We start from the raw sequence: 28,000 nt of genomic DNA on the forward strand, positions 1-28,000 counted from the left end.
TCCAATTTGTATGCATTATAATTAATTTAATTATATAAACAATTATATTTAGCCATGGGGTTTACGTTTTATATGTATATTCAAAACAAGTAAATAATTGTATTAAGAATATTATTACAATTAAATTGTTGCTACCAATTCCAATTCCCCGAAATAGGTCAAGGTTAAATTGCCCAATTTTTTTTCCAATTCATTTAAAAAAGAAAACTGTTATTATTGTCAAAATAACACTGTACAATATTCTTTTGTCATAGGCAACAAAAAGGCTTCAATCTCGACATTTGCAGTAACAAATTCATGAACTGCTTGAAAATAAATTTTTGTGCAAATGTTTATTTAAAAAAAAAACGCTACTAGGCGCCCTCTGGTGCCTACATGACGAAAGCAGATTGATAATTTTACTTACATTTTATTTACCTTTTGGGAATTTGACAAAAGGTTATAATACACATGTAAAATAAATATGCCAGAACTAGCCCAAAATAAGCTAATGTGCCAGCACTAGCTACCATATAAACTGAACAAACGAAGAAAACGATTGAAGTGTTCAGACGTGAAAGCGCATATCTTTAATTTACTACAAACGCGGGCTCGACTAAGCCAAACTGTTCAAACTTTACCGACGACGCAGTTTGTTTTGCTATTTATTGCTTAAAAAATAAATACAAATACGTAACCCGCGCAAGAACGACGTAAGCGTTTAATTAAAATAAAGAAAAATAATACATATAAATTATTTTAAATAATAAAAAGCGAATACGAATCATAAATGTACGTATAAATATAATGTATAGAAAGTGTGCGAACCCATAAACAAGTGAGGCATCGAAAAGGTGCTAAATAATACTTTTAGAAGTTAAAATATATGTTCGATGAGGGAACCCATACCTATACGATTTTATAGGTAAATAACCAATACAAGCACCTCCACAGGTGGGTGACAGGCCCCGAAAGCATCGGACTTTCCGTGATATTGAAATTGTAAAACCCGAATTCGATTCGATTCGATTCTGATTGTGTGTTGTGCTGTGTGTGTGATTTGTGTTAGTGTCAATGCAACCAGCTCGTTGCTCAATTCAATGCAATTTAAAACAACCCAAAAAGTCACTGCCTCTACATATATGTATTTAATACCTGTTATATATTGATTGAGGGTATCGAGTGTGTGTGTTCGGTATTATCAGTGACCTTTTGCCAGTATAAGTGCCTGTGTCGTTTGTGGTGGTGCCATTATCAAAACCAAAAAGCATTCATTGATAAGTGTAAGGCACACACAACACACATGGAGCGACCATGGAGTGTGTGCGAGTGGAATACGTCAACGGCATTCCAAGTATAACGAGACTGCAAACACCGAAGGTGTATCTTTACCCAGGTATTCAAAGTCGTGATTCATCGTCCGATCGTGACTGTGTATTGTTATGGTTTTTCTTGCCATTGTTGTTGCTAAGCTGCTGCGGTTAACTGTAGACTGCGTAAGAAGCTCCGAAATATTAATGGTGGTATATCGTAGGATCTTACTCACACCGATTTTTCTAGCAAGCTTTCCAGAGATGGGGAAAAAACAGTGAATAACAAGGCAAGGAAAAGTGATCATTTCTTTGTGTTTGCCAGGGGACAGCTCATATTTTGGGAGAGTGTTGTTGGTTGTATCTGACACGATGACTTTCTTAAACCGGTTCTCCCTCAAGTTTCTTGACCAGCTACAAATTTTGGTAAATAAAAACACCGAAAGAAATATGTATACTTTACATTTTTGCTAAATAGGTTTCTTAATGGGATAGGCCGAAATATATAGAAAACGAAGACAGTTGTTTGTGTTTAAAATTACGAAAAATAATACAAAATCAAAAACATATTACATTTTCTCAAAAATCAAAAATTCACAAAGTCATATCTAAGCCGAAAAAGCACTAATTTCAATTCGGGAATCTTTCCTTTGTTAGTTTTTATTGGGTTTATAAATCTGCATACTAAGTTTAATATTTTAAAATACTAAAATTTTTCATCAAATTTTGACAATTTTAATGATGTAACCCCTTATAAAATTTTCAAAAATTTTGAAAAAATTAAATTTCCCCCTTACATGGCTAGATTGATTGGGCTTTTCATGCTGATCAAGAATATATATGGTTTATAGGTTCGAAAATGACTCCTTCATAACTTAACAAGCTTCTGACTGAAATTATAATAACCTGCAAGGGTATAAACATTTAGATATTCTCAGTCAACAGAAAATTGAACCCCAAACCAACCCTTTATTTAAATCGGCAAATAATGCTCTTATTTTTTACACACTTCCTTATTTATTCATTTCTTGGCACAGCAATTTCCGTCTGCTGTTTATTATTATACAAAATCTTTAAAAACTGCCAAATCGGGCGAAGTTCTTTGCTGTGCATTGGAAGTGACTCAGGATCCGGCTGCTGGATCCGTTGCCTCGAAGTTTCGATCGAATCAAAGGCCCATAATTCATTGCCTTCAATTGGGCCACAACAATTGCTCACTGCTCCCAATTTGTTTATTAAATGCAGACTTCCCAGACCTCCCAATGCATATAGCATGCTCCATTTATCTCTGGCCACTTCAAAAGACCACAGCTAATTGTGGTTGGCGTCAATCACTTTTTCCGAGCTGGAAAATGCCAAGAAAAATGTACAGGAGTTCGTGGCGGGGAGTCATAAAGATGTCAGGGGGAAAATTGATGTAAAATGGAAAAGTGTTCGGACAATCGGCCGCATAAATATTTACTGGAAATCGCAATTGGCAATCCAAACCGCAGAAACCGCTGTTGGCCAGAAGAAAATCAATAGGAAAGAGCTCTTCTTGGAAATCCAGCTCGTTCGTTGCCTCCACCTCTGTTCACCTGTAGCTGTGGCTGTAGCTTCACCAGGTATTTTTCACACCTTTCCAGTATGCACATGGCACATTAATCAGACACCGGGCTTTATGGCTAACTATCTACAAGATACCCGTGAGTAGTGGCCCCCGCTAGGTGTCTAATTTAAGCCACTTAACTAAGGTTGATAAAGTATAGTCGAGAGGGAGTTCCATTACGAATAAATTATGTTGCCCGCCCCCGGAAAAAAGTTAGAAATGAGGAGGATTTTTGTAAGTATATTTTTATAATTGCTACTTAACCTGTTACAAAGAAGAAGGAATTCTTTATAAAATTCTTGAAAGTATAAATAAATTAGTTTAAAGTGTTTAAAACATTAAAACCTAGAGTGTAAAGTACAACCAAGTCGAGGATATACTTTAAGCCTATGGTTTCTCAGTGTGTGGCCTTAGGTGAAAGAGTTTTTCCAAGAAAAATCGCTAGATAAGCCCCCGTATCGCTTTTGGGGTGGATTGGCGCATAAATTACCATTTGACGATAATATCTGTATAATTGAATTTGCCGGTTGGCCAATACCCATAAATAATGCACATTTGTTGGGTTAACTCAGCAATCCGGCATTGAACACGTTTTCACACTCCGCCACTACTCTGTTGGCATTCTATGAATGAACAGAGACACCTTCCCCAGTCTGCATCCGCTCTGTCCACCAACAAATCATAAATAATAAATGGACAGCGACAAACAAATAAGTTTTTGGCCAGGCCAATGGAGCTGTCTGCTGGCCATAAATCACATGGCAAAACGGCAGAAACTAACCGGCACTTGGCTTTCACCTGGGGCCCTAGAATGCCGCCCATTCATTAGATATTTACTAGGGTTAAGGCTTAGAGAACTTTGTAAACTGCACTCTTGAAACTTTTGGTAATAAATATAATGTTTATAGGCCATCAAGTGCTCACACGATTCACCCAATTATGTCGGCGCAAGAAATGCATTCGAAATACGCAAAACATTGAGTAATGTTTATTTTCTCCATCGATTACAGGCTCCTTTTGAGGTCAGGGCAAGGCACGAAATGAGCTATATACTGGCATATATATATAGTGTATTTATTTATTAATCGGTTGGAACGCAAAAACAAACAAATTAAACACTTGTCGGCTATTAAGCGAACCAATATAACATTTCTATTTATTTCGAAGCGGCAACAGCTGGCCAACAAGTTGGTTTGTCGCCACGCGTTTTATTTGTTTCGATTTCTTGGCAAAGTGCCAACTATTCAATTTCACTCACAACGTCGACTTTTTACATCTGATTCGCCAATTTATGGAAAACAAAACGTGAATCATTCATTTTGTTAGGGCCTTTAGTATGGGGTTTCATTAAAAAAAAAATAAACTAAGAACGCAAAGCCTCTCCTAGAATTTATTATTTATTTGGAAATTGTAAAGATATAATACCAGGAAAGTCAACGAAGTTGATATGGTCGGATTAAAAATTCTTAAAAAATTGTGCAAATAATTTCTACGGAATAATTTTGCATTCCCTTATTTACATTCGTATTCCAAAAACATTAGCACTCCTCCTCCCAACATCCTTATTTATGAACAAATAGTTTTTATTTCTTTAGTTTTTCTGCTAATAAAAACTTCTTAAATTTTGTAGGGAAAAACCTTTAAAGATATATTTACCTAGACTCTGAGATAGCTTCGCTTACACAACAGCTTGACTCTGCTGAAAGTGAGTTTCCCAAATGACTAATCTAAAAAAATGAGTAAAAACACTACCTAGTGGTAATTTCACTTTTTTTTTAGCCGAAATTGTGCGACTTTCTTCTGCCATTTGTTGTGTAACAAAAGCTGCTGAAAAATACTATTTAATTAATTTCGACACTGCTGCGACCCGAATATATATACACATAACCGTTTCCTGGCCTTATCGTAACGCCATCTAAGTGACTGTAAAGATAGCCGACTTGCAAAACACATGGCCGATAAGGTACTTATGTACGTATCTGAGAGATACGCCTAAGAAAGAGGAGTATCTTTTGAATGCTCCCGCAGCAGCCCGGCAGTAGTTTCTGCAAGCGATTTATACGGGATGGGAGGGACGGGCCTTTATCTGGACAGCTAGACAGTTACTAGGGGATTTGCTACTGGCTCCCAAATCCATCTCCGCAATGTTGTTTATGCATTTGCCTTGCAGATTAGCGGCCTGGCCGTTGTTGTCTCTGCTTGCATTTCAAAAATGCATTAGCTTCGAGGACAGAGGAGCCCGTATTCCGCTGGTGTACTCAGCTGGGAATGGATCCGTGGGTTGACACACACATAAATTGCACAACTTGGCGTGGGCGGTGGAGCAGAGTTCACAGCGGGAGCTGCACTTGCCCCAAATATAAATAAAGCGAGAAAAAAATACAAGAAAAATGTCAATAAAAAGTGGTCGTAAGGCAATAGCAGGGAGTATCATCCATCAATTAATTAGAGTCTGACAAGGCACATAAAACAAGAGAGAGAAAGTAACATTTCAATGTGTTCCCTCTGATAGCTCCCGCTTAAGTCAAGACTTCTGTTTAATTAATCAGCAGCAGAATTCTATTAATTCTTGTCCTTCTCATAACAAATTACCTTTCGAATTGTCTTCAGCTTTAGCTTACTTTTGCTTAAGTACACAAAATGCTGTGAGTATTAATTTGAGGGTATAAGTTCTTTCTTATTCAGCACTCTTGAACTTTTCTTACATTTTGATTTCATTTCGCTTATTAAAATATGAATAACGCTGAGCGCCAAATTTTTATTTAGGCACGAACTTATAACTTTAGCTATTTCAGCAAAAGTTTTATAAGGTGGAAATTGTTGAAAAATAACGCAAGAAACAAAAAATAAAGAAACTAAGTAATAAATGAACGAAAACAAGAAAGGAAGCTAAGTTCGGCAAGTCGAAGTTTGTATAATTAATGCAACATAAATTATCTATTTGTTTTAAAATTTAATGAAGTAATGCCTGCACCTATACATTTTACATTAACAGTTTTACATTCACAGTTTTGCTTTTTCCCCTATTTTTAACGATCGTTTGTATGGCAGCTATATGTTATACATAGTACTCCGATTTTCATAAAATTTCACACAAAATTCTATATAAAAATAAAATGGGTATATATTACATTTTATGAAAATTTCTTGAAAACTTGAAAAGTTATAAAATTTTGTTTCTTAAAATGTTCCGATAGTTCCTATGGCAACTATCTATATGTATATATATAGTCCATTGATAGGCCATGCTCCGATTTACACACTAGAATTTATATAGAAAAGTAACTCCATAGTTTCATTCAAACAGCTTAAATTTGTTCCAAATCAAATCTCGCACATCTGTGCATATGATTCTCAACTAGTTATAACATCCCCGGAACGAAGTTACTTCTACCGGCCATGTCTCAGTGAAGTGTTGTGTTACAAAAGTTGCAAGTCATTGTTTATTAGTGTTCAAAGTTATTTACTGATCATACATACTAACTGATCATATATACTTAAGGATCATAGTTACTTAGTGGTCAAAGATACTTAGTGTTCAGAGTTACTTACAGCTCATAGTTACTTGCTGATCATATTTAATTACTGGTCATAGTTAATTACTGATCTTAATTCTATAAATCGTCCGATTGTTCCTATGTCAGCTATATATATGTTTATATATAGTCCACCGATTCGCTAGGCTCCAAATTATATTCTAGTAAAATTATATAGAAGAATAACTCCATGGTTTCATTCAAATAGCTTAAATTTGTATCAAAACAAATCTCGCACAGCTGTGCATATGATTCTCAACTAGTTATAACATCCCCGGAACGAAGTGCCTTCTGCCGGCCATGTCTCAGTGAAGTGTTGTGTTACAAAAGTTGCAAGTCATTGTTTATTAGTGTTCCAAGTTATTAACTGATCATACATACATACTGGTTATAGATACTTACTGATCATAGTTACTAACTGGTCATAAATACTTACGTTCATAGATACTTAATTGTCATATATACTTACTTGTCATAGATACTTAATGTTCAGAGTTACATACTGCTCATAGCTACTTGTTGATCATATTTAATTACTGGTCATAGTTAATTACTTATCATAGTTCTAAAAATCGTCCGATTGTTTCTATGTCAGCTATATATATATGTATACATATAGTCCACCGATTCGCCATGCTCTGACTTATACACTAGTAAAATTATATAGAATAACTCCATGGTTTCATTCAAATAGCTTAAATTTGTTCCAAATCAAATCTCGCACATCTGTGCATATGATTCTCAACTAGTTATAACATCCCCGGAACGAAGTTACTTCTACCGGCCATGTCTTAGCGAAGTGTTGTTACAAAAGTTGCAAGTCATTGTTTATTAGTGCTCAAAGTTAGTAACTGATCATACATACATACTGGTTATAGATACTTACTGATTATAGTTACTGACTGGTCATAACTACTTACTGTTCATAGATACTTAATTGTCATAGATACTTACTGGTCATAGATACTTACTGTTCAGAGTTACTTACTGCTCATAGTTACTTGCTGATCTTATTTAATTACTGGTCTTAGTTAATTACTGATCATAGTTCTATAAATCGTCCGATTGTTCCTATGTCAGCTATATATATATGTATGTATACATATAGTCCACCGATTCGCCATGCTCCGACTTATACACTAGTAAAATTATATAGAAGAACTGAATAGTTTCATTCAAATAGCTTAAATTTGTTCCAAAAAAAATCTTGCACATCTGTGCATATGATTCTCAACTAGTTCTAACATCTTCGGAACGAAGTTACTTCTGCTGGCCATGTCACAGCGAAGTGTTGTGTTTCAAAAGTTGCAAGTCATTGTTTATTAGTGTTCAATGTTAGTTACTGATTATACATACTTACTGATTTTAAATAATTACTTCTTAGAGTTATGTACTGCTCATAGTTAATTACTGATCATAGCTATTTACGGATCATAGTTACTTAATGTTCATAGTAACTTTCTTTTCAAGGATACTTACTGATCCTCTTCATTGAACAACCGTTTTTCTGGCAGTTATATTATATAGTATTTGGGTTTTCATAAAACTAATAACCATATTCTACAATAATTAAATATAGCTTTGAATCAAATAAGAGAAAAGAATTTTATAATTTATATTATTTATGCTATGAATTATTAATACCCTGCAAGGGTATAAAAATAAAGCAGGAAATAGAGAAAATCAAGAATTAGTCTTTTCAATGAAAAGTCTGGGTCGCCTCTGGCACAAATATTTAGCTAAGCTTTCTGAGACAATTTAAATCAATTAGAGAGAAAGTAATTAAGACAACATTCCATTCCCAAAGAAAACTTAAATTGAGCTCGCAAAATAATATAATAAATTTGTGTGTCTGAAGAGCAAACAAAATTTATCATACAGTTTTCTTGGCAAGAATTATGTCAGCACTGGAAAAAGACTTTGCCAAGAATTTAATTGTGTAAGAGTAATTTCTTAAGCATTTAAATTCCGCATAAAATACTCACCTTTGCTCACCCTTTTCAAAGAGCTCATTAGCGTTTTTAGTCCTACTTAGGCAATTTTTGTGGTCCTAGCCTAGTTAATGGAATTAACTGACATTTTCTGGGTAATGAAACGCAACCATGTCAACCATTTCCAGCTCCATCATTAAGAGACACGCAAACTGTGCAGAAGTCGCGTCATTTCCTTGCAGAGCGATGATTAGATGTGGTTTAAGCATACAAAAAATATATAAAAACAAAAAAAGGAAGTTAGCTTAGGTAGGCAGACGTTTCTATACCCTTCCATTATTCCATCGAATTGAAAATCGATCATATTTAAGCCAAAAACGCATTAAAGTCAATTCGGAAAGCTGTTTCTTGTTAATTTTTAGCAGGTTTATAAATTTGCATACTCCATTTAGCATTTTAAAACATTCAAAATTGTCTTAATTAACATGTAACCCCTTATAAAATTTTCAAAATTTTGAAATTAAATTTTAGCCGGACATAGCTAGATCGATACAGCTGTTGATGCTGCTCAAGAATATATATGATTTATATGTAGGGTAGGAAATGCCTCCATCACTGTTTTGCAAACTTTTAACTAAAATTATAATACCCTGCAAGGTATAAAAAGCGAAAGGTGGCCCAGAAAAGCCCACACACACACCTAGTAAAAATAAGTAAAGATCTCGAAGGCGTTGTTTACTGATTGCTTGGCAATTGACAAATGATTTGATTTATGGGGCCGCCTGCAGGCCACAAATCTTGGCTTGGCCCAAATTGCAAAACTTCCATTTGACGCTAGCTGAATTTTTAATCAGGCAAAAAGAAACCCCGAACCGAGCCTCCCTCGGATGCATTCAAATATGTACATTTCCTGATATTATTTCGGTGGAGATTTTGTGGAATGTGCGTTTTCTGCTCATTATTTTGGCCTAGAGCCAAAGGCCTGTTTGCCATTGCAATCAAGGGGAGGAGAAAACTTTCCATTAAGTTGCTGCAGACAAATAAAATTTGCAATTGAAATGGAAAACAAAGCCCACTTGACTCACACGCAAAAGGTCAACGGGTGGAAAGTTAAATAAAAGCACGGAAAACTCGGACGAAAGAGTCGTAAATATTCCGGTGGAAATGTTATAGCTGTTGCTGTACGCAGGAAAAACCAAAGGTAATCCAGCCAAGGAGGACTTGAGATAATTGCAGAAATAAACTCTGAATTGTGGCCCATAGAAAATTCAATTTGAGGTGTTAGCAGCAGCAACAGCAGCAGCAGCAACTCGGAAGGGAAAACCCCAGGAAATTTTCCAGTTTCCAGTGACGAGGGTCAGCAGCACGTAGAGCTGTGAAAACACGTGACATGAAAACCGCAAAAAGCAAACCACAGGCCAAACCCAAACTCAAACCACGGACTGAATCGAATCTGTTGCACATGCAACACGCGGCCAAGGCACGAGTCGTGCAACTTTTTCATTTATTGGCCATAAAGAACCAAATAATGGTGAAAGATTTTCCGCGTTAAACTGTCAGAAGTTTGGTGGAAATTTTTGTGTTCTGTTGTGGGAAAAACATGTGTCTGTCTGGTGAGCTGATGGAGGAGCTAGGAACATGAAAATAGCCAAGACAAGCCGGGTCATTTTTATGGCAAAAGCGCATGAAAGAGTTTCGTTGTCTCCTCATAAATAAAAAGCCTCGGTGTTCATGGCATAAATATATATTCAAAGTGTGCTTCAAGTTTTTTACTTTAGGCTCTAAGAATCGCCTAAAAATATTCTAGGAATACTCTAGGAATAGGAAATTTAAGTACTAATAAATAGAGGAGACTCCGACGAACTTAAAGTGTGACAAAATAAACTCTGAACTAATTTAAGCGAAATGATACGATATTAAAATCAATCTTGAATAGAAAGTAAACTACCTTCGAAATTTATATATAACTGCAAAGTTTCAAATTATATGATCGAATCGGAAATTTTCGCATTCCTTAAATTAATATTTATACAGATTTGTATATGAAAAGTTTAAAAAACTCATAACTTAGCCAAAAACGCATTAATTTTAACTCGGAAAGCTGTCCTGTGTTATTTTTATAGTGGTTTATAAATCTGCATACTCCACTTTACATTTTCAAAATGTACTAAATTTTATCAATATTTAAATTAAATTAGCTGTCGATGCTGATCAAGAATATATATGATTTATAGGGCCGCAAGTGACTCCTTCATATTATTAAGAGCCTTTGACTGAAATTACAATACCCTGAAAGGGATACGTTGCGTATACGTAATTTTTTGGGGCTATAAATGCGTTAGATACAATTTAATCTTCTTTGGCATGCCGAAGTTTCCATTCCGTAGCTGGTTGCAAAGAAATCTAATAGGAAGCATTGAAAATCTAAAATACCTAAGCTAAAAATATTCGCATTCTTTAAAATAATAATTATTTATTGATATTTTTATATGACAATTTTTTTGACAAGCCAATGTTTAAATAATTCATAACTCAGCCAAAAACGCATTAATTTCAATTCGGAAACCAGTTTTATGTAAGTTTTTTAGAGGTTTATAAATCTGCATACTCTATTTAACTTTTAAAAAAGGTCAATATTTTATCAATTTTTGACAATTTTAACGATGTAACCCCTTATAAAATTTTCAAAATTTTGAAAAAATTAAATTTTTGTCGGAAATAGCTAGATCGACTCAGCTGTCGGTGCTGATCAAGAATATATATGATTTATAGGGTCGGAAATGTTTCCTTCTCAGTGTATAAGCTTCTGACTTAAATAATGGTACCCTTTTAGGGTATAATGATATTCTCTTTCTTTTTTATTGACGATAATAATATTGTTGTTATTCTTATTGTTTTTCTTCTATTATAAATTTTGATAATATTTTTCTATCAGCTGAAAACAAAAGATTTAGCTATATTTGTTCGATCAATGCAGTTGATGATCGATGCAAGGAGACACTCGCTCTCAAGGGAAGTTCTCCCACCGCACTCAACCGGTTTTTATTACTATATAGTCACTATATAAAAACATGATGTTGTTGTGGTTCTTTTGTTATTGCTGTGTCCGCCAGTTTAATTAATACGTAAATATTGTCACTTATGTAAATATATTACATGTAACAGAAACGTGAGTGGCTACGTCATACATGAGTGACCAAGCGACTGCCTGTGGAATGGGATCATTAAATTTATATATAGGAGCGACATTGGTGAATGAAAGGCGGCGCTACTGAACCATGAAATGACGTCATTGCCATATACTTTCCATACTTAATACGACCCGTTGTTGGCCGTAAACAAATGCAAGATAAACATATGTTAAGTATCGATATATGAGTTGTGTTTGTGGATAATCGTGACCCAAAAAAATAATCTCTGTCGATTGATAGAGAATATAAATATTTCCTTTGATAAATTACCCCAATATGTTATCCCAGGCAGCACTACTTATGTTTTAGATCTCCGGGAGAGTGCGAAAAGTGCCTGCCTGGAGGGAAAAGCTAAGTGGAATGACTCGACAATTAGGGCGAAAAGTGCTTGCTTTTGTTTCTCAAACTAGACAAAGTGCAAATTCTTTAAAAATTCCAGGAAGAATAATACAGCTTAAAAATGTTATATAAATGCAGCCTTGAATGAATTTAATTTCCTCTCTTTAAAGGAATACACATTTAAGTATTTGGTATACATAAATATTTGCATTGAGTTTATCATTAAATCCCATAACGTAAACCTGAATTGTGCCAGGTATCTTTCGAGTTTTGTTTGTCCCATACAAAAATGACTAAGTGCAGAAATGTGTTGTCGAGATAGGGAAGGGTAAGGATTCCTGGTCACCCATCACCCATCTGCCATACCTTCCCCCGACCTCATTATGTCCGGAGCTAATTGCACGACAATCCGTGGGCTGCAAAAAAACAATCAGGGGAAAAAATCAGAAATCAGAGCCGAGAAAGGGATTTGCCTGCAGCTGGGAACTGCAATTAGGGCGCCCTGCAATTTGCGTCACGAGCACGTGAGCGACTCTGAAAGCCAGAAGGAAGTTCGGTGATAAAAAGTCGCGACTTTGAGGTACCTAGTACTTGTTTAGTGAGAAAATTTAGGCAACTTTTTTACATGTGCTTAGAGAGGTTTCAAAATTCAAAAGTTCACTTTTCAGTCGGGATTTGATCGCCCTCTATGAGTCTTTTTTTGAGCTTAAGAATATTAAAGTAATACAGTATTTTTTAAGGGAAAATCGATATATATCATATAATATAATCCCCAATTTTTAAATCCCTTAACTAAGCATTCCCTTTAACTTCCCTACAAAGAGGTATTAAAATAGCAACAAAAAATTGCTTCGGCTGGATATAAATAACTCAAGGAAAATGCCATAGCCGAGCTATGCCCGTTGCGTCGCCCTTGAAAATGCAAAGTGGGCGTGTCGTCATGACAACAAAAAAAAACACAGAGTGACCACACAAACCACAATCAGAACCAGGAGGAGGAGATGGAGGAGCAGTAGCAGCTGCCCATCAAAGTCCGAGATGTTGCTTGCAACATGTTGCCAGACGCATTTGATCGCTTGTCGGGCTACTGGGCAGCGATTCATTAAACTGCCTCCTCCGAGTTCGGGGAATTCTTGATTCCACTTCAAGTCCGGTAATGGATTCGATAGGAAGCAGTTCTCAACTATTAAGCATGTAGATATACCCTATATATAGCTCTGGGGAGTGATTTTATGGGGGCTAAGTCTGGGAGAACTCTTATCGAAAGCTAGACTTTTCTGTTTTCTAAATTAAAAACGCAATGAAATATTGATTTATTACAACGAGTTAAGTTACACTCTTTCTTATTTCATAAAACATATAGAAATTAGGAATAAGGGTACATTGCAAAGTGATTTCCCTTGAATTCTTTCCTTTTCATCAGGAGGGACTCTCTCAGGTGATTAGTGGCCCAGTCAATATTTGTCAGGTGATTGCCGTTATATAATCCGCATGGAATGAACAGCTGGGAGGCAGGTGAAAGCAGAGAGCATTTCCCAATTAGCCAATAAACGGGCTAAGAACCAAGTGACACGGCATTAATGCGCTCAAGGAGTTGGCTTCATCCAAGTCCTCGTCGTGACAAAGACGAATAGCTTTATTTGCTGACCAACTGGCAATTAGCCACAATAAGTTGACTAGGCCAAAATGTCATCACAGGAGGTGTGGCCCGTCCGAGTTTGCCAGCAAATTAAATTCCAGTTTATTGATGTCAAAAGCTGGGACACTTGTTGTCCCTGCGGCTGGGCGGGATTACGCGTTTACGACATGGCCCCGGGAAGTGGCACATCAACGGAGCACTTCGTTTGCTCTAATTGTTGAAGTACACAGGGGAAAAATCTCTTAAACATTTATTTTAGCTTTTGAAACCATTTGGCATATCAATTATTTATAAACATAAATAGCAAGAGCCTTAATTATCACAAAAAGTATAAGAAAAGGGAGCAGGAAACAGTGCCAAAACAATGATTACATTTCTCGGAAAAAAATGCATTGAATGATTACATATTTATGTAAGTTTATGTACACATATGTAAGAAAAACACTTGATTGTGGGTTTATAACCAGATAAAGCTTGTATAACTTGGTATTCAGTTAAGGATTGTATATGGAGGTAAAGTAAAATTAATGCCTTAAAAATCGGCTTATTTGATATATAGAAAGTTATATCCCTAATTTGGATCACTTCGTTTCCCCCGGTGTGGGCAATGGTTAGATCAGCTTGTTTAATTGTGCATGTCCCGTTGCCATTTGGAGGCTTCCAAGGGGGCTCAGCCCGGCGACGTTGAGTTATGACCACGTGGGCGACCTGTTGCCTCATTAGTGGGTGTGGCCTCCTCACCCCTCCTCCCCTGCTCCTCTAAATTCCCTTCCCCGGAAGCTCTCATTTGCCCAATGCGGATGTGACACCAAAAAAAAAGAAAGAAAGAAAGAAAAGAAGGGCAAAGGGTGTGAGATGTTTTCGGAGCATACTGTGCGTATGCGTAATGTTTTTGTTTTTTGTTTATGCGCATAAGTAAGTGTTCTGTATTCAGTGTTGCGTTCCCTGTGATAAGAAGTCCACCAATTTGATAGTTGCCAATCGCAGTGCTCGAGGAGATTGCTCGAGTTCAGAGCGGGGGAGAGCGCTTTCAATTCACTCGAATTGTTTTCTTCTCTTACTTATTTATTTTTTGTTCGGATTTATCAACACAACGCGCATTGTAACGGACGACATCGGCACCCGATGCCATAAACAACAGCCAGAAGTCTTGGGTCTTATCGTAAATGTTAACGCTCACCAGATTCTCCCTGGAGCGATCGCGGCGACAATCCAGCAAAAAGCTTCAGTCGTCTCCGGGTGATTATGCTGCTGGTGCCTGTGCTGGAGAAGCGGATCCCAAAACTCAAATAATATAGAATCCTAAGAAAAAAAGTAAATCATTTTATTAAAAATGCATCAAAAAAGTGAAAAAAAAAGTGTTTTAGAAAGATTATTTCAATATGAAATACTTAAAGTGAAAATGAAAACACAAGACAACTCTAAAACTCAAAGATAACCATAACAAAAATGAGTGTGAAAACCTAGAGAAATATGAACAAAACTAATAAATGATATGAAATGATCAGTCAAATAATGTGACTCACCTACAAAGTGAATAAATTTAAAGAAAAGCTGAACAATACTTTATAATAAAAAGACTTCCTGCCACATAAAACCTTCCACAAATGGCGACGAAAGAGAATCAACATAATCTCCTCAGAGTTATTACAAAAAACATCAATTTAAATAAATATATAATGAAAATAGTTTAAATGAATATACGTAAACATTAAATTAAACAAACAAAAGACATTAAACAATTAACTAATTTGAAAATTAATCAATTAAAACATTTTAAATGATTTAATATTTTACCCTTACCGGGTAATATATTTTCAATCAAAACTTTCTAATGATGTGATGTGATAAAACACTTGCTTTAAAAACTCGAAATAAACTTTAAATACTATTTCTATCGCTTAATTTAATTAAACCTAAAACCCAAATATACAACGCTATAAAAGCAGCCGCAACCACTTCCGTTTTCTTGCAGTGCACCGCTAAGTGATCAAAGTGTCTTCCAACGTGACCATGGAATTACTGCACCAAATGTGCTAAATCTGTGAATATTTAGGCGAATCAATTAGTATTAATATTTAAGCACAAAGCAAACAAATAAACAAAACCGGTGATCGATGTTGCTGAAGAGGATGCCTCGGAATTTGTGGCCCATTCTCCTGCTCCTAGGAATCTCATGGATCGAAGCACGTAAGTTAATTTGAAAGTTTACTATTAATTTAAGAAATATACAAAATATATAAAATAAAAAAGTATTTAAAGTAAAGGCACTTTAAGGCGCCTTCCGTTAACATTTCGCACTTTCTTAGTTTCTGCTTCTGCACTGAAAAAACATACAAGTGTTTCTATTAATAAATACATATGTTTATAAAATGCTTTATTTCGGAAAACCACGAAAAACAAAATGATTAATTTACCCTTTCAAGTGTAGAAGTACAGAAAATAGCATATAAATCATTTTAAGATATCAACAAACTTGTATTTTATGCTGAAAAACTTTTGAAAAATTATTAAAGTATGTAAAAATTAAACATATTTAAACTTTTCTATATGTATATTATTAAAAAAAGATTTTATTGAGCTACAATTTTATTTAACAATTATTAATTAGTTTTAAATAATAATTCTAGAGAGAAAAGTCAGCTAATGTATTTATTTCATTATAGTTTGTAGCTAAAAGCCAAACTACAAACTATTTCAAATACTATACCAATTTCTATGGATTTTACTATTCTCCCATTTGAGTGATATTTCTCTTTCTATATAGAGCCTTAATCTCCTCATCTTCCTATATAAAGTCAGTCCATAAAGAACCCACAGCTCCTCCTACAGATGAAACACTAGACACCAACCCGAACTTTGAACCCAAGTTGATAAGACACCGAATTTTGGTGCCGGCTCTGCTGTCTTCGCACCATTAATTCTATTAGGTTTTTTTAATATTAGATACCATTGTGATTTGTTATTTAGCTTAGACACATATGTACGAAGACATATATGTACATATATGTGGAACACTGAATGCTCCGATCGAAACGAAGGCGAGAACATAATGCCCTCCGTATCAGAATCAAAAACGAGAGACGGGGCAAGGCTCTCTATTGTTATCGCCGCCTCTGTAAACAAATAATTGATTCCGAATGAGAGAAAATGAAGTCCAAGTGAACTCGGCAAGCAGACGCCGCCACAGGGACAAAGTCAGAGGAAGCTCTACGCTCTCCAATTAAATATGGCAAAAAATATATATAGAGGAAGATCGGCAGAGGGGCGCTCAACCGCTCAATCACTTAAAGTCATTATTATAGCGCCACCAGAGACGAGTAAAGGGGCTGAGCACTTGGTAATAGATAAAGTATTTGAAGAATTTTGTTGTGATGCCTGTTGAGCAATCAATGAACAATAATTCCATTCAAAACCAGCTGCATTTCCACTTGAAGCTAGCTACTGTGACATTTTATGGTTGTTATTATATTTTATTATAAAATATCAGACTGGGAATGACAGAAAATCTTAATACATTCGTTTAATATTTAACTTGTTATTGTGAAAAACATTAACAATTCTCTGATCCCCCGCAGTTCCCCGACCTCAGTATGATCCGGAGGATGACCCACCCATCAGCTGCGGCGGCGAGAACGGAGCGCCGCTTATTACGCCCTGCAAGGACAACATCAAGCTGGAGTACCGGACCAACTACACGCTGCTCTGCGAGGCCGGGGAGCCGGTGATCTGGTGGATCAACTCAGAAGTCCATCCAAGTTTGACCACGTTCACCAATGATCTCGATCCGACGCGACCCTATGGCGTGCGACTGGATCTCCTGGAGGTGACGGCGGACCAGGTGGGCGCCTATTTCTGCATTAAGGAGTCCAGCCTGGACCAGATCAACTTGTCCCAGGAGTCGGACGAGGAGGTGCGCGAGATGGTGAACCAGGACCAGGCCAGCTCCATCTACGTGTACGTGAACGATCCGTTCAACAAGCTGGTGCCGACGGAGGTGATCGTGATTGCCCATCAGTATAGCGACGTGGTCATACCTTGCAAGCCGGCCATGCCCGAGACCGAGGTGCTGCTGCACTTCAATGGAGATGTAAGTCCGGGGAGAAATTCCTATCCTTGTAATCCCCTAAAGACATTCCAGTTGAAGGGCCCGGAAAAAGCCTGCATGAATCCTCAAATGGAGATTATAATAATGCAAAGATCTCACATGAATAGATTAATATAACGGTTGAAGAGTTTTATCCAATATAATGTTCGTGATTTGAGATCTTAGATGATTCATGCAGAGCTTCGTATTGTTATCCTTGAACTAAAAGAGATCCCTCTTATTGGCGCACAGGATAATCAGTTGAGTTGGAACATCAGTTCGAATGGCAGGATTGAGGGCCAACCCAATTTCTACCAGAACTGGACGTACGACTCCAAGCTAGGCTTCACCTTCCGCGTCATTGAGTACATCTCGAGTACCATCTATTGCTCCGATAATTCGTTGGACAGTCAGTCGCTCTTTGACATTAGCTACCAGAAAAGTATGTCCCAGCTTGAGATTCCAATTATATCTATCCGTAGTTAGCCCCACAAGTATCCCTGTATATACAGTTCCTTTTGCAGATATCATTACCAATATAGATAATTATATTACGTAGAATTAACCATCAAGTTACATGTCCGCAACTGACAGTCTCTAGATAGGCAGGGTCATCTTCCGGGATGCATTATGGCATTTTAGTGATATCTGATCATCCCTTACTCCTGTGTATGTGCGCAGAGATATTCCAGCAGAGAAGTTGGTCGATACGATCCGAAGCGGGGATTCACCATCGAAATCCGAAGCATCACGGATGGCGGCGAGTACTCCTGTTTACCCAAAACGCCCTATCCGGAGCACGACGACGAGAACTGGACCGTTGTTGTGTCCTTTATTGGTAACGGTTACATTGATAGTGAGTTTTTGCACCCCAAAGTTTGTGATTTGTGATTTCCGTCTCTATATATGTCGTAAATATTGCTTTACACTCTCTCAATTCAACAATAATTATATACTTTGAAGCGGTTTCGGTATTGGGTTTTGGTTTTCTAATAGCCAAAGGATCTCTCTAATCTCTATTCTCTTCCAAATTCAAGGCTCTTCTATATAAATGCACCCCAAGTACACTTGCCGCAAGCCCACACTTTTGCACAAAAACATAATCTCAAAATAAGGAATTCGGTATTAACTTTGCTTCTGAAATATTTATTAAGATAACCTTTTATTTTCCAAAGCTCTGGTTTGAGTAAAAAAAAAGAAATGATTTATTTGAGTACAGTTGTGACAAAACACAAACATCGCCTGCAAGTTAAAGGATCTTAAGTGTGTGTGTGCTAACCAAATGGTATTTCTCTTTTTCCCCGTGCTCCCCTCACTGTTCTCTCCCACGTATCCACCACGTTCATGTCTTAATCTGCTAACACCTCCAGCATCCGGATTGGATAATCTCAGTACCAACGGCCCACCACCGCCTCCTGGGGGGGCCTTGACTAACATAGGGTTAGAGTATGACGATGGGGTCGATGATGTCCTCGCTAGCATTACTAACCAAACTCAGGGTGAAGTGGCTCTAGTCTCTGGTGATGGCACTGCCCAGGATCGGATCAAGCGAAGTCCAGCCCGGCTGGCTCCGATGCCATCGTCACCCTCACCCAGGCCAGGGCGTAAGTGTTGTCGTCCTGCCTGTTGTCCTTGTGTTTGTGTTATCGTTTGGCCGTGTTGTGTTGTGGTTGCGTCCTCCTTTGCATCGCTTTATTTTGCGCTTTGTGTTACGAATTTCTTTGGTTTTGGACTGACTTAACTTGGTTAACCCTGGTTACTTTAACTTAAGTTAATGCTTTACTACTTACCCGACTAACCACCTACCCCCTAAGTGTACTGTAGAAACGTTAACAAATGTGTGTCCTCGTCTATGTCTAACCCCATCCATCCATCTGCATGAGAAGCTGTAGAAACATTGCTTGCCAGTCCCCGGCCTTTGCGAAGGGTATCCTCTAATAATGCTAAACTCTCTACCAACGCAACAGAGGCGGACAAGCCCCTTCCCAAGCCCGAGATCAAGTCGAGGGCCAGGAACCATGTCTTCCTCCACGGCAACTTCACATTAGTCTGCGAGCAGTCCTCCACCATTGAGCTGCTCAGCTACAGCATGGAGTGGATAACGCCACCCCGGGATAAGGTCAGTTAGTTTCAGGTCTTACAGGAAGGTCAACTAAATCCTTGGGATTCTCTTCCGCAGAGTCGCGTCACTATTACCACAGCCCAGTTTGATGACAAGTTTAAGAACAGCACCCACCACCTGGGCAGGAGCACCTTGACCGTGACGAATGCCCAGCCAACGGACACTGGACTCTACAAGTGCGTCGTCACCGAGGCCAATAACAACAAGCCCCAGATCGTTTCCTACAAGATCAAAGTACTGGGTAAGTCTAGAAGCTTTGGGCTACTGTCAATCTAGCTAGTTCCAACTTCTGATGATCCCTGATCCCTCCAGCGCCCAATGAGACCTACCTGAATGTGAACGAGCCCTCGAATCACTACGATGTTCGGGAGTTCGCCAACAAGACCATCCAGATGACGGCCACCTTTGAGGGCTTCCCCGAGCCCAGCTTCAGCTGGCTAAAGCCGGACGGCACCGAAGTGTGGCAGACGGAGCACAACTTCAAGATCATATCCACCGAGCGCAGCACCACGCTGCAGGTGCTCAATGCCCAACTGGAGGACAGTGGCACCTACATCCTGCGGGGCACCAATACCATCCAGACCGTGGAACGGCCCTACAATGTCAGTGTGATCGATGGCCCGGCGCTCAGCATGCCGGATGTCTATGTCCAAGTGGGCAGTGTGGCGCGGCTGGAGTGCACAGTACGGGCCTATCCGCCGGCCATCGTTACCTTCTTCTTCCGACCCTGCAGTCTGGACCCGCGATGGCCCACGTGCTCGGTGCTTAACCAGAACTTTAGCGTAAGTTCAGAGATGGTATTTTTATACTCTTTTCGGTTTGTTTTTATTATTATTTTAATGTACCACAATTAAGGTGTTATGGCAAAACATCTTTCATCCCTCATTGTGCATGTATTCCATATCAAATAACTCATGTTCCCTATTAGATATAGATAGAGGGGTATGTTTAATTGTTGAAACAATAATTAGCTAATAGTTAATCATATGTCTTTCGTCTTCTTAAACATATTTCATTGCCTTTTTCTGTGTGTCGTCTACTGCAGTCACCCAACATCCAGGAGCAATATCAGGTATAATCTTTGTTTGAAATTCCGATTCCGATTTACTCCTGAGTTAAACCCACTTTGTGTACCTACCACAGTTCCAAACCAATCCGAGGCCAGGAAAACTGAGCATTGAGCGTGTCATTGAGGTGTCCTTCAGGCCCACGGAGCCGGGCATCTTGACCTGCATTGCCCAGAATCTGGTAGACGGCAAGGAGCGGCGATCGCTGACCAAGGCACATGTCCTTCTGGGCGACATTGCCGAGAATATGACAATATACGGACTGGATGAGCAGCGAAAGATCGCCAAGGGTGATGAGGAGAACTTCACCTGCGAGGCACTGGCTTACCACTTCGATGACAACCTCAGGTGGCTTCATAATGGCGTCGAACTGGAGGCGGATGAACGTAAGATTTCTCCACGGATTGATCCTAATGTTTATCTTACATATTTTCATATGGGCAGGTGTCACGATTGAAAACAGCAAAACGGAGTATTCCTACAAGAGCACTGTGCGTTTCAGTTCCATAATGGATGAGGATCGGGGCACGTACGAGTGTCGTGCTTACCACATCATGAATTCCGCGGACTACGCCAGCCGGGAGATCAACGTCTTCGTCCACGATCCCCGGGCGCCGCAATGGAAGTACACCAACCTGAATACCCATTCGAAAATGGAACGAAACCTAAGCCAATCCTTGGAGCTGGTGTGCCGCTCCGAGGCGGTTCCATTGGCCACCGTTCGGTGGTTCAAGGATGGCCGAGAGCTGGTTGAGACGAATCTCTTGCACTTCCCTGAGGGTGACACCAAGCTGCTGATCACTCACCTGTATCCTGGGGACGAGGGTGTATACCGGTGTCTTGTAGAGAATCGATTGGGCAGCATCGAAAACTCCATCACAGTGGTTCTATCCAGTGAGTTTCTTTTTCCATTTCGATTTTTATGGATTTCTTAACAGATTTTTATCGATCTCCAGATCTGCCTGGCATTAGCAAGGGCTGGATTTGGTTTGGTGTTATGCTGTTCCTTCTCCTGATAAGCCTGTGCGCCTTCCTGGCCGTTCGCTACCACAAGGAGCACAAAAGACATCTGGCATTGAAGGCCGCTGGGCTGGCCAACTTCGAGGAGGGAGCAGTGGGACACATTAATCCCGATCTCACCCTGGACGAGCAGGCGGAACTACTGCCCTACAACCGGGAGTTCGAGTTCCCGCGAGATAACCTGAAGCTGGGCAAGCAGCTGGGAGCCGGAGCATTTGGCGTAGTGCTCAAGGGTGAGGCCAAGGGTATACGAAAGGAGGAGCCGACCACAACGGTAGCCGTTAAGATGGTCAAACGGACGGCGGACAACGAGGTGGTGCGAGCCTTGGTGTCTGAGTTGAAGATTATGGTCCATTTGGGTCAGCATCTGAACGTGGTGAATCTGCTGGGAGCTGTTACCAAAAATATAGCAAAGCGTGAGTGCAAAAAAATGTATATTAAAAACAAGAAAATAACTTACATCATTCATATAAACATATATATATATATACATTCATATAAACATATATATATATATACAATCTAAGCTTAAAATATTCCCATCCTTTGAATCCATAATATGAAATAATTTTTGACAAATTAAAGTTTAACAAGAAAGGAAGCTTAGGAACGCCGATTTTCATATAATTTTACACAAAATTCTTGATACATATATAATGCCTATATATTAAATTTGATGAAAATCTGTTGAAAACGGGCTGTAATTTTTTTTTCTCAAAATTTTCCGATCGTTCCTAAGGCAGCTAAATATATGCACATATATGTATATTTATAGTCCACCGATTCGCCATGCTCCGAATTATGTACTTGTAAAATTATATAGAAGAATAACTCCATGGTTTCATTCAAATAGCTTAAATTTGTTCCAAAACAAATCTCGCACATCTGTGCATATGATTCTCAACTAGTTCTATCATCTCCGGAACGAAGTTACTTCTGCCGGCAATGTCCCAGAGAAGTGTTGTGTTACAAAAGTTGCAAGTCATTGTTTATAAGTGTTCAAAGTTATTAACTGATCATACATACTTACTACTGGTCATAGATACTTAATGATCATAGTTACTTGCTGGTCAAAGATACTTACTGTTCAGAGTTACCTACACCTCATAGTTACTTACTGGTTAAAGATACTTACTGTTCAGAGTTACTTACTGCTCATAGCTACTTGTTGATCATATTTAATTACTGGTCATAGTTAATTACTGATCATAGTTCTATAAATCGTCCGATTGTTCCTATGTCAGCTATATATATGTATATATATAGTCCACCGATTCGCCATGGTTCGAATTATATTCTAGTAAAATTATATAGAAGAATAACCCCCATGGTTTCATTCAAATAGCTTAAATTTGTTCCAAATCAAATCTCGCACATCTGTGCAAATGATTCTCAACTAGTTCTAACATCCCCGGAACGAAGTTACTTCTGCTGGCCATGTCTTAGTGAAGTGTTGTGTTTCAAAAGTTGCAAGTCATTGTTTATTAGTGTTCAAAGTTATTAACTGATCATACATACTAACTGGTCATAGATACTTAATTGTCATAGATACTTACTGGTCATAGATACTTACTGCATAGTTATTTTCAATTATAATGGAATATTTAAAAAAATAGATTGTAAGTTTCTTGACATTTTGTTGCACCAAGAATACTATATATTTAAATCATCTATCCCAAAGGTGAACTCATGGTTATTGTGGAGTACTGTCGCTTTGGTAATATTCAGAACTTCCTGCTGAGGAACAGAAAGTGCTTTATCAATCAGATCAGTCCAGAGACCGACCATATTGATCCCAATATCATGACGCAACGCTTTTCCGAAAACTTTGACCTGCACCGGTAAGTCGTTTCAACTTTACTTCCTACTCTCTTAACCCAGTGTTAACTAACCCTAAGTTAACCCTACCCTAACTGCCGACTAACGCTGATCTTGTTCCGTTTCTGGTTTCGGTGATCCTTACTAACCCTCGACTAACCAACAAACTACACTCAACACGATCTAATCAACAAATCTTACAACAAAACTCCACAACACACACAAAAAACAAACATTCTGAATGTATCTGTATGCGCACTTGTTGCCTGTGCATCTCACACCACGTGTGCCTGTGATCTCCCGCTCCTGGTTGTGGTCTCCTCCTTGTGTGTCTCCTCCTCTTTGTCTGTGTGGGCGCGGCGACTAAACCCCAATTAACAGCGATGCTAACGGTGGTGGCTTGAAGTATGCTAATGTCGGGTTCCCGCTCCACTCGTACATGAACCAACTGAACTCCTCGTACAACAATAACACCCAACCGCCGCCTCATCATCGCAGAAATTCCGACAACGACCCCCGATCGGGCACCCGTGCTGGACGACCAGGATCCGGGTCCGCCACCTATAGTTACGACCGACAAATGGACACCTGTAATACCGTGATGACCACCGTGCCGGAGGGTGAGTTTCTGCTTAAGATTGATGGAGTCTTGAGGTGTCTCTATTACCTGACCAAATTAACTATCCACAGACGACCAAATCATGTCCAACAACTCGGTTCAACCAGCCTGGCGCTCCAACTACAAGACAGACTCCACGGAAGCTATGTCTGTGACCACTGTTGATCTTGTTAGCTGGGCCTTCCAAGTGGCCCGGGGTATGGATTATCTGTCCTCCAAGAAGGTATTGCACGGCGATCTGGCGGCCAGAAATATACTCCTGTGCGAGGACAACGTCGTGAAGATTTGTGATTTTGGTCTGGCGCGGTCCATGTATCGGGGCGATAACTACAAGAAGTCGGGTAAGGACATTTATCAATTCATTTTTTATCTATATACATTTTTATTTAATTTTTAACTAAATTTTAGAGAGTGGCAAACTGCCGATTAAGTGGCTGGCGCTGGAGTCCCTTAGCGATCATGTATTCAGCACGTACAGCGATGTTTGGTCCTTTGGTATTGTCCTGTGGGAGATGTTTTCGCTGGCGAAGGTGCCATATCCTGGCATAGATCCCAATCAGGAGCTGTTCAACAAGCTGAACGATGGCTATCGCATGGAGAAGCCACCATATGCCAATCAGGAGCTCTACGACATTATGCTGGAGTGCTGGCGGAAGAAGTAAGGGTTTGCCTGGATCCTAAAGATCTGAATTTTAATATATAATTCTCCTTTTTAGTCCCGAGAGCCGACCCTTGTTCAACGAGCTGGAGAAGCGATTTGCCACCATGCTGGGCGAGGATGTGGCCAATGTAAGAGTTGCCTCTCTGATTTTATTCCTCAGAATCTTAACGAAGAATTCCCTCTGCCCCACAGCACTACTTGGATCTGAATAACCCCTATCTGCAGAGCAACATGGAGTACATGAAGAACCAGCAAACGGACTACCTGGCCCTGATGGGCTCTCCCGATGAGCTGGCCCCCTCGGCTCCGCGCTACGTTAATGGGCACATAGTACCCGATATACGTGAGTATCATGCATATATAACCCATTGCTGGCCATGGATCAGGCTACTAACTAAGCACACTCACCCCCACACATGCATCCATGCACCATGGCACACTACACCACTAACACAGGCATCGAGGAGCTGCCGGATGACTACATGGCCATGAGTCCGGACTCCGATGCACCACCGCCACCGGCCACAGCCATATTCTCACCCACGCGCCTCGAGGGGGAGGCCAGCGAGTTTGCGGACTTCTCTAGCGACACAACCACTTTCAATTTCCCACCAGGAGCCCGCCAGTCGCCGACGCTGAGCAACAATATGAACATAAGCGGGGCCAGCAAACCCCTCCGCAACAAGAAAAACGGTCTGCCCACGGTGGATGCGGCGGACCAGGCGCCCGAGGAGATACCCATGCTGCATCGCCGCTCGACGGGGTCGGATGAGGACGAGGAGGGCGAACGCCGCAGTCCCGAGCAAGCGAGGCGCTTCAATCAGGCCCTGAAGCAGCACTATGCCACGCCCACACCCTCGCCCCGCCATCATGTGGAGACGAAACTCAATGGCGAATCGTCGGCGGAGAACTATGTGAATGTGAAACCGCCGCGGAAAAATCTCCCAAATAAAGCGTCAGCAGCAACGGGAGGAGCCCCAACGGAAGCCTTCTCGAATCCCAGCTATCAGCCACTGTCTGCCGTCAACGAGAAGGAGCAGCGAAGGTATTAAGGATGTTCCGGAGCCATTAGTTTAGATCGAGAAATCTTAACTGGATTAGTTGGAATTTTTAAGGGGAATTGAGGAGAGTTAATGAGTAAATTGGGAAATTAAAATTATAAATTATTCATGTATACCTATGTAAAAATTTTATTAATTCCCCTTTTACAATTCCTACTGATTTGTGTGAGGTTTCTTTAGAGAAACAATACTACTTAGTGGCATTGTCCAGATTCTGATATAGCTTTAAGGCCCACCACACTCACACTCTCCATGTTATATACTTATTATTGCCATTTCACATTTAGGTTTAGTGTAGCTCTAAGTGTATTTTGATCTATGTAAATGAATGTCTTGAACTGTGTATATACTCAAATACAATGGGTATCGTAAATCAACATTAACATTAATCGAGGTCGAGTGCCATCAACTTGTTGTGCTCTCTTTGATGAGCTTCATGCGCTTACGCTGATGCTCCTCAAGTTCAAGTTCCAAAATTTGTTTTTTCAGCTTAAGATTCTTTAGCTCCAAGCAATGTCTCTTGTTCTCATTGTTATAGAATCTCTGCTGGAGACGAAAAAGCTCAATTCTATTAGCCTCCAGTGAACACTCGCTGTTGTTGGACGGTGAAATATCTGGTGAAGGCGGAGATTGGTTAGCCTTTGGAAATTCTATCGGAACGTCCTCCTGGCTAGGATTCTAAAATAAATTTAAAGCTTGAAAAAGAGATTCATTTATGATTAAATTTAGAGAAAAACCTCTTCATTATTTTCGGGTTTAACATCCATTGGTTCTTCAATACCTGTTGGAAATATAAATAAAGATATGAGAGGTAAAAGGTTTGTATGTATATCGAGAAGAAAACTTATTGAGTAAATTAATGTTTTTTCAAATGTCATAACTAAACCAAAAAAAAATTATTTTCAATTCGGAAACATGTTTTGTGTTACTTTTTAATAGGTTTATAATTCTGCATTCTCAATTTAAAATTTACACAAATTAAATTTCTTATCAGGTTTTCACAATTTTAACTATGTAACCCCTTATCTTTTTTTGCAAAAATCGAAAAAAAAAATTAAAAATTTGTTTTTAACTACATGTGGCTAAATATATTTGGCTTTCGATGCTGATAAAAAAAACTAAATTTCTGAAAAAATTGTTTTTGGCCGGATATATGTAGCTAGAAAGATTCGCCTGTTGATGCTGATCAAGAATAATATGATTTATAGGGTCGGAAATGACTCCTTCACTGCGGTGCAAGCTTCTGACTGAAGTTATGGGTATTAAAAATTAAATATTTATCGAAATTTTTAAATTATAATTTTTCGGAAAGATTTCCTATATTAGTTTTGATTAGGTTATTAGATTTCCATACTCTTGGAATCTTTTATGATTCTTACGTTTATATAATATCGAAAAAAGGAATCAGTTTTGACACCTAACTCACATTTATTAGTCTCCTTCTCCTGCTCCTCATGCACCTCTTCGACCTCTTCATACACTACCGACACACAACTACTGGCTGATAGTTCAAAGTCTTCCAACTGACTGATGGAGTGATCAACCAACCGTTTGCCCTCCGTCTTTATCTTGGTATTCATATTCTTGTACTTGTCCTTGAGGGTCCGCCAAGAGCGGTGCATGCCGGTTTGGTCGTTGAACTCCTGGGCCAACTGCTCCCAGGCATCCTTCTTCATCTGGCAGGTCAAAGCGTCGGATTTTTTGTTATCGATAATGGGTTTGTAGGGCTTCAGCAGACTGAGTAGCATATCCTCCTCGGATGGCGAAAAGTTCTTGCCCCTTTGCCGGGTTCGTTTTTCCGACTTGTTTAGTTTAGACATTTTTTCTTAGGTTTGGTTTTGGGTTTTTTATTCAAACTAAATTTAGTTTAAATAAATCAGATATGACGTTTTGGTTTAAGGCCAGCTGATATTAAAAAAACCCAAGTTCCTAATATATTTAAAAAGGTTTAACCAATTTTTCTGAATCTCAAAAGCTTACACAAACGAATTATTTAATGTAAATCTTCACATAAATAAATAATGTTAGGCTA

The 28,000-nt window shown here is 38.9% G+C and overlaps 2 protein-coding genes across 32 annotated transcripts; one reads left to right on the forward strand and one right to left on the reverse strand.

The window, feature by feature from the left end:
* The first annotated feature begins 518 nt into the window (after positions 1-518).
* On the forward strand, positions 519-26,345 carry Pvr (PDGF- and VEGF-receptor related). 31 transcript variants are annotated; one of them, XM_086830605.1, is made up of 19 exons: positions 519-692; positions 15,489-15,703; positions 17,092-17,603; positions 18,282-18,456; positions 18,971-19,204; positions 19,568-19,719; positions 19,780-19,963; positions 20,035-20,504; positions 20,768-20,794; positions 20,866-21,175; positions 21,234-21,683; positions 21,746-22,225; positions 23,491-23,650; positions 24,009-24,247; positions 24,318-24,587; positions 24,655-24,904; positions 24,963-25,035; positions 25,100-25,250; positions 25,364-26,345. In XM_086830605.1, the coding sequence occupies exons 2-19, from the start codon at positions 15,631-15,633 to the stop codon at positions 25,957-25,959; spliced, it is 4,806 nt and encodes a 1,601-aa protein (XP_086686731.1). In that variant the 5' UTR covers positions 519-692; positions 15,489-15,630; the 3' UTR covers positions 25,960-26,345. The 31 variants fall into 31 exon arrangements, with proteins under 31 accessions (XP_086686731.1, XP_020798920.2, XP_020798924.2 ...); XM_086830603.1 differs by having other exon boundaries at positions 520-771; XM_086830613.1 differs by having other exon boundaries at positions 520-771; positions 25,523-26,345.
* On the reverse strand, positions 26,251-27,996 carry LOC110176821 (uncharacterized). The gene is made up of 3 exons (XM_020943269.2): positions 27,395-27,996; positions 26,706-26,749; positions 26,251-26,646 (listed from the first exon to the last, which is right to left on the reverse strand). The coding sequence occupies exons 1-3, from the start codon at positions 27,786-27,788 to the stop codon at positions 26,374-26,376; spliced, it is 711 nt and encodes a 236-aa protein (XP_020798928.2). The 5' UTR covers positions 27,789-27,996; the 3' UTR covers positions 26,251-26,373.
* Between the last annotated feature and the right edge of the window lie 4 nt (positions 27,997-28,000).

This window comes from Drosophila serrata, unplaced genomic scaffold, assembly GCF_035046125.1.
Source record: "Drosophila serrata isolate PLE 108 unplaced genomic scaffold, ASM3504612v1 contig_240, whole genome shotgun sequence".
Lineage (NCBI taxonomy): Eukaryota > Metazoa > Arthropoda > Insecta > Diptera > Drosophilidae > Drosophila > Drosophila serrata.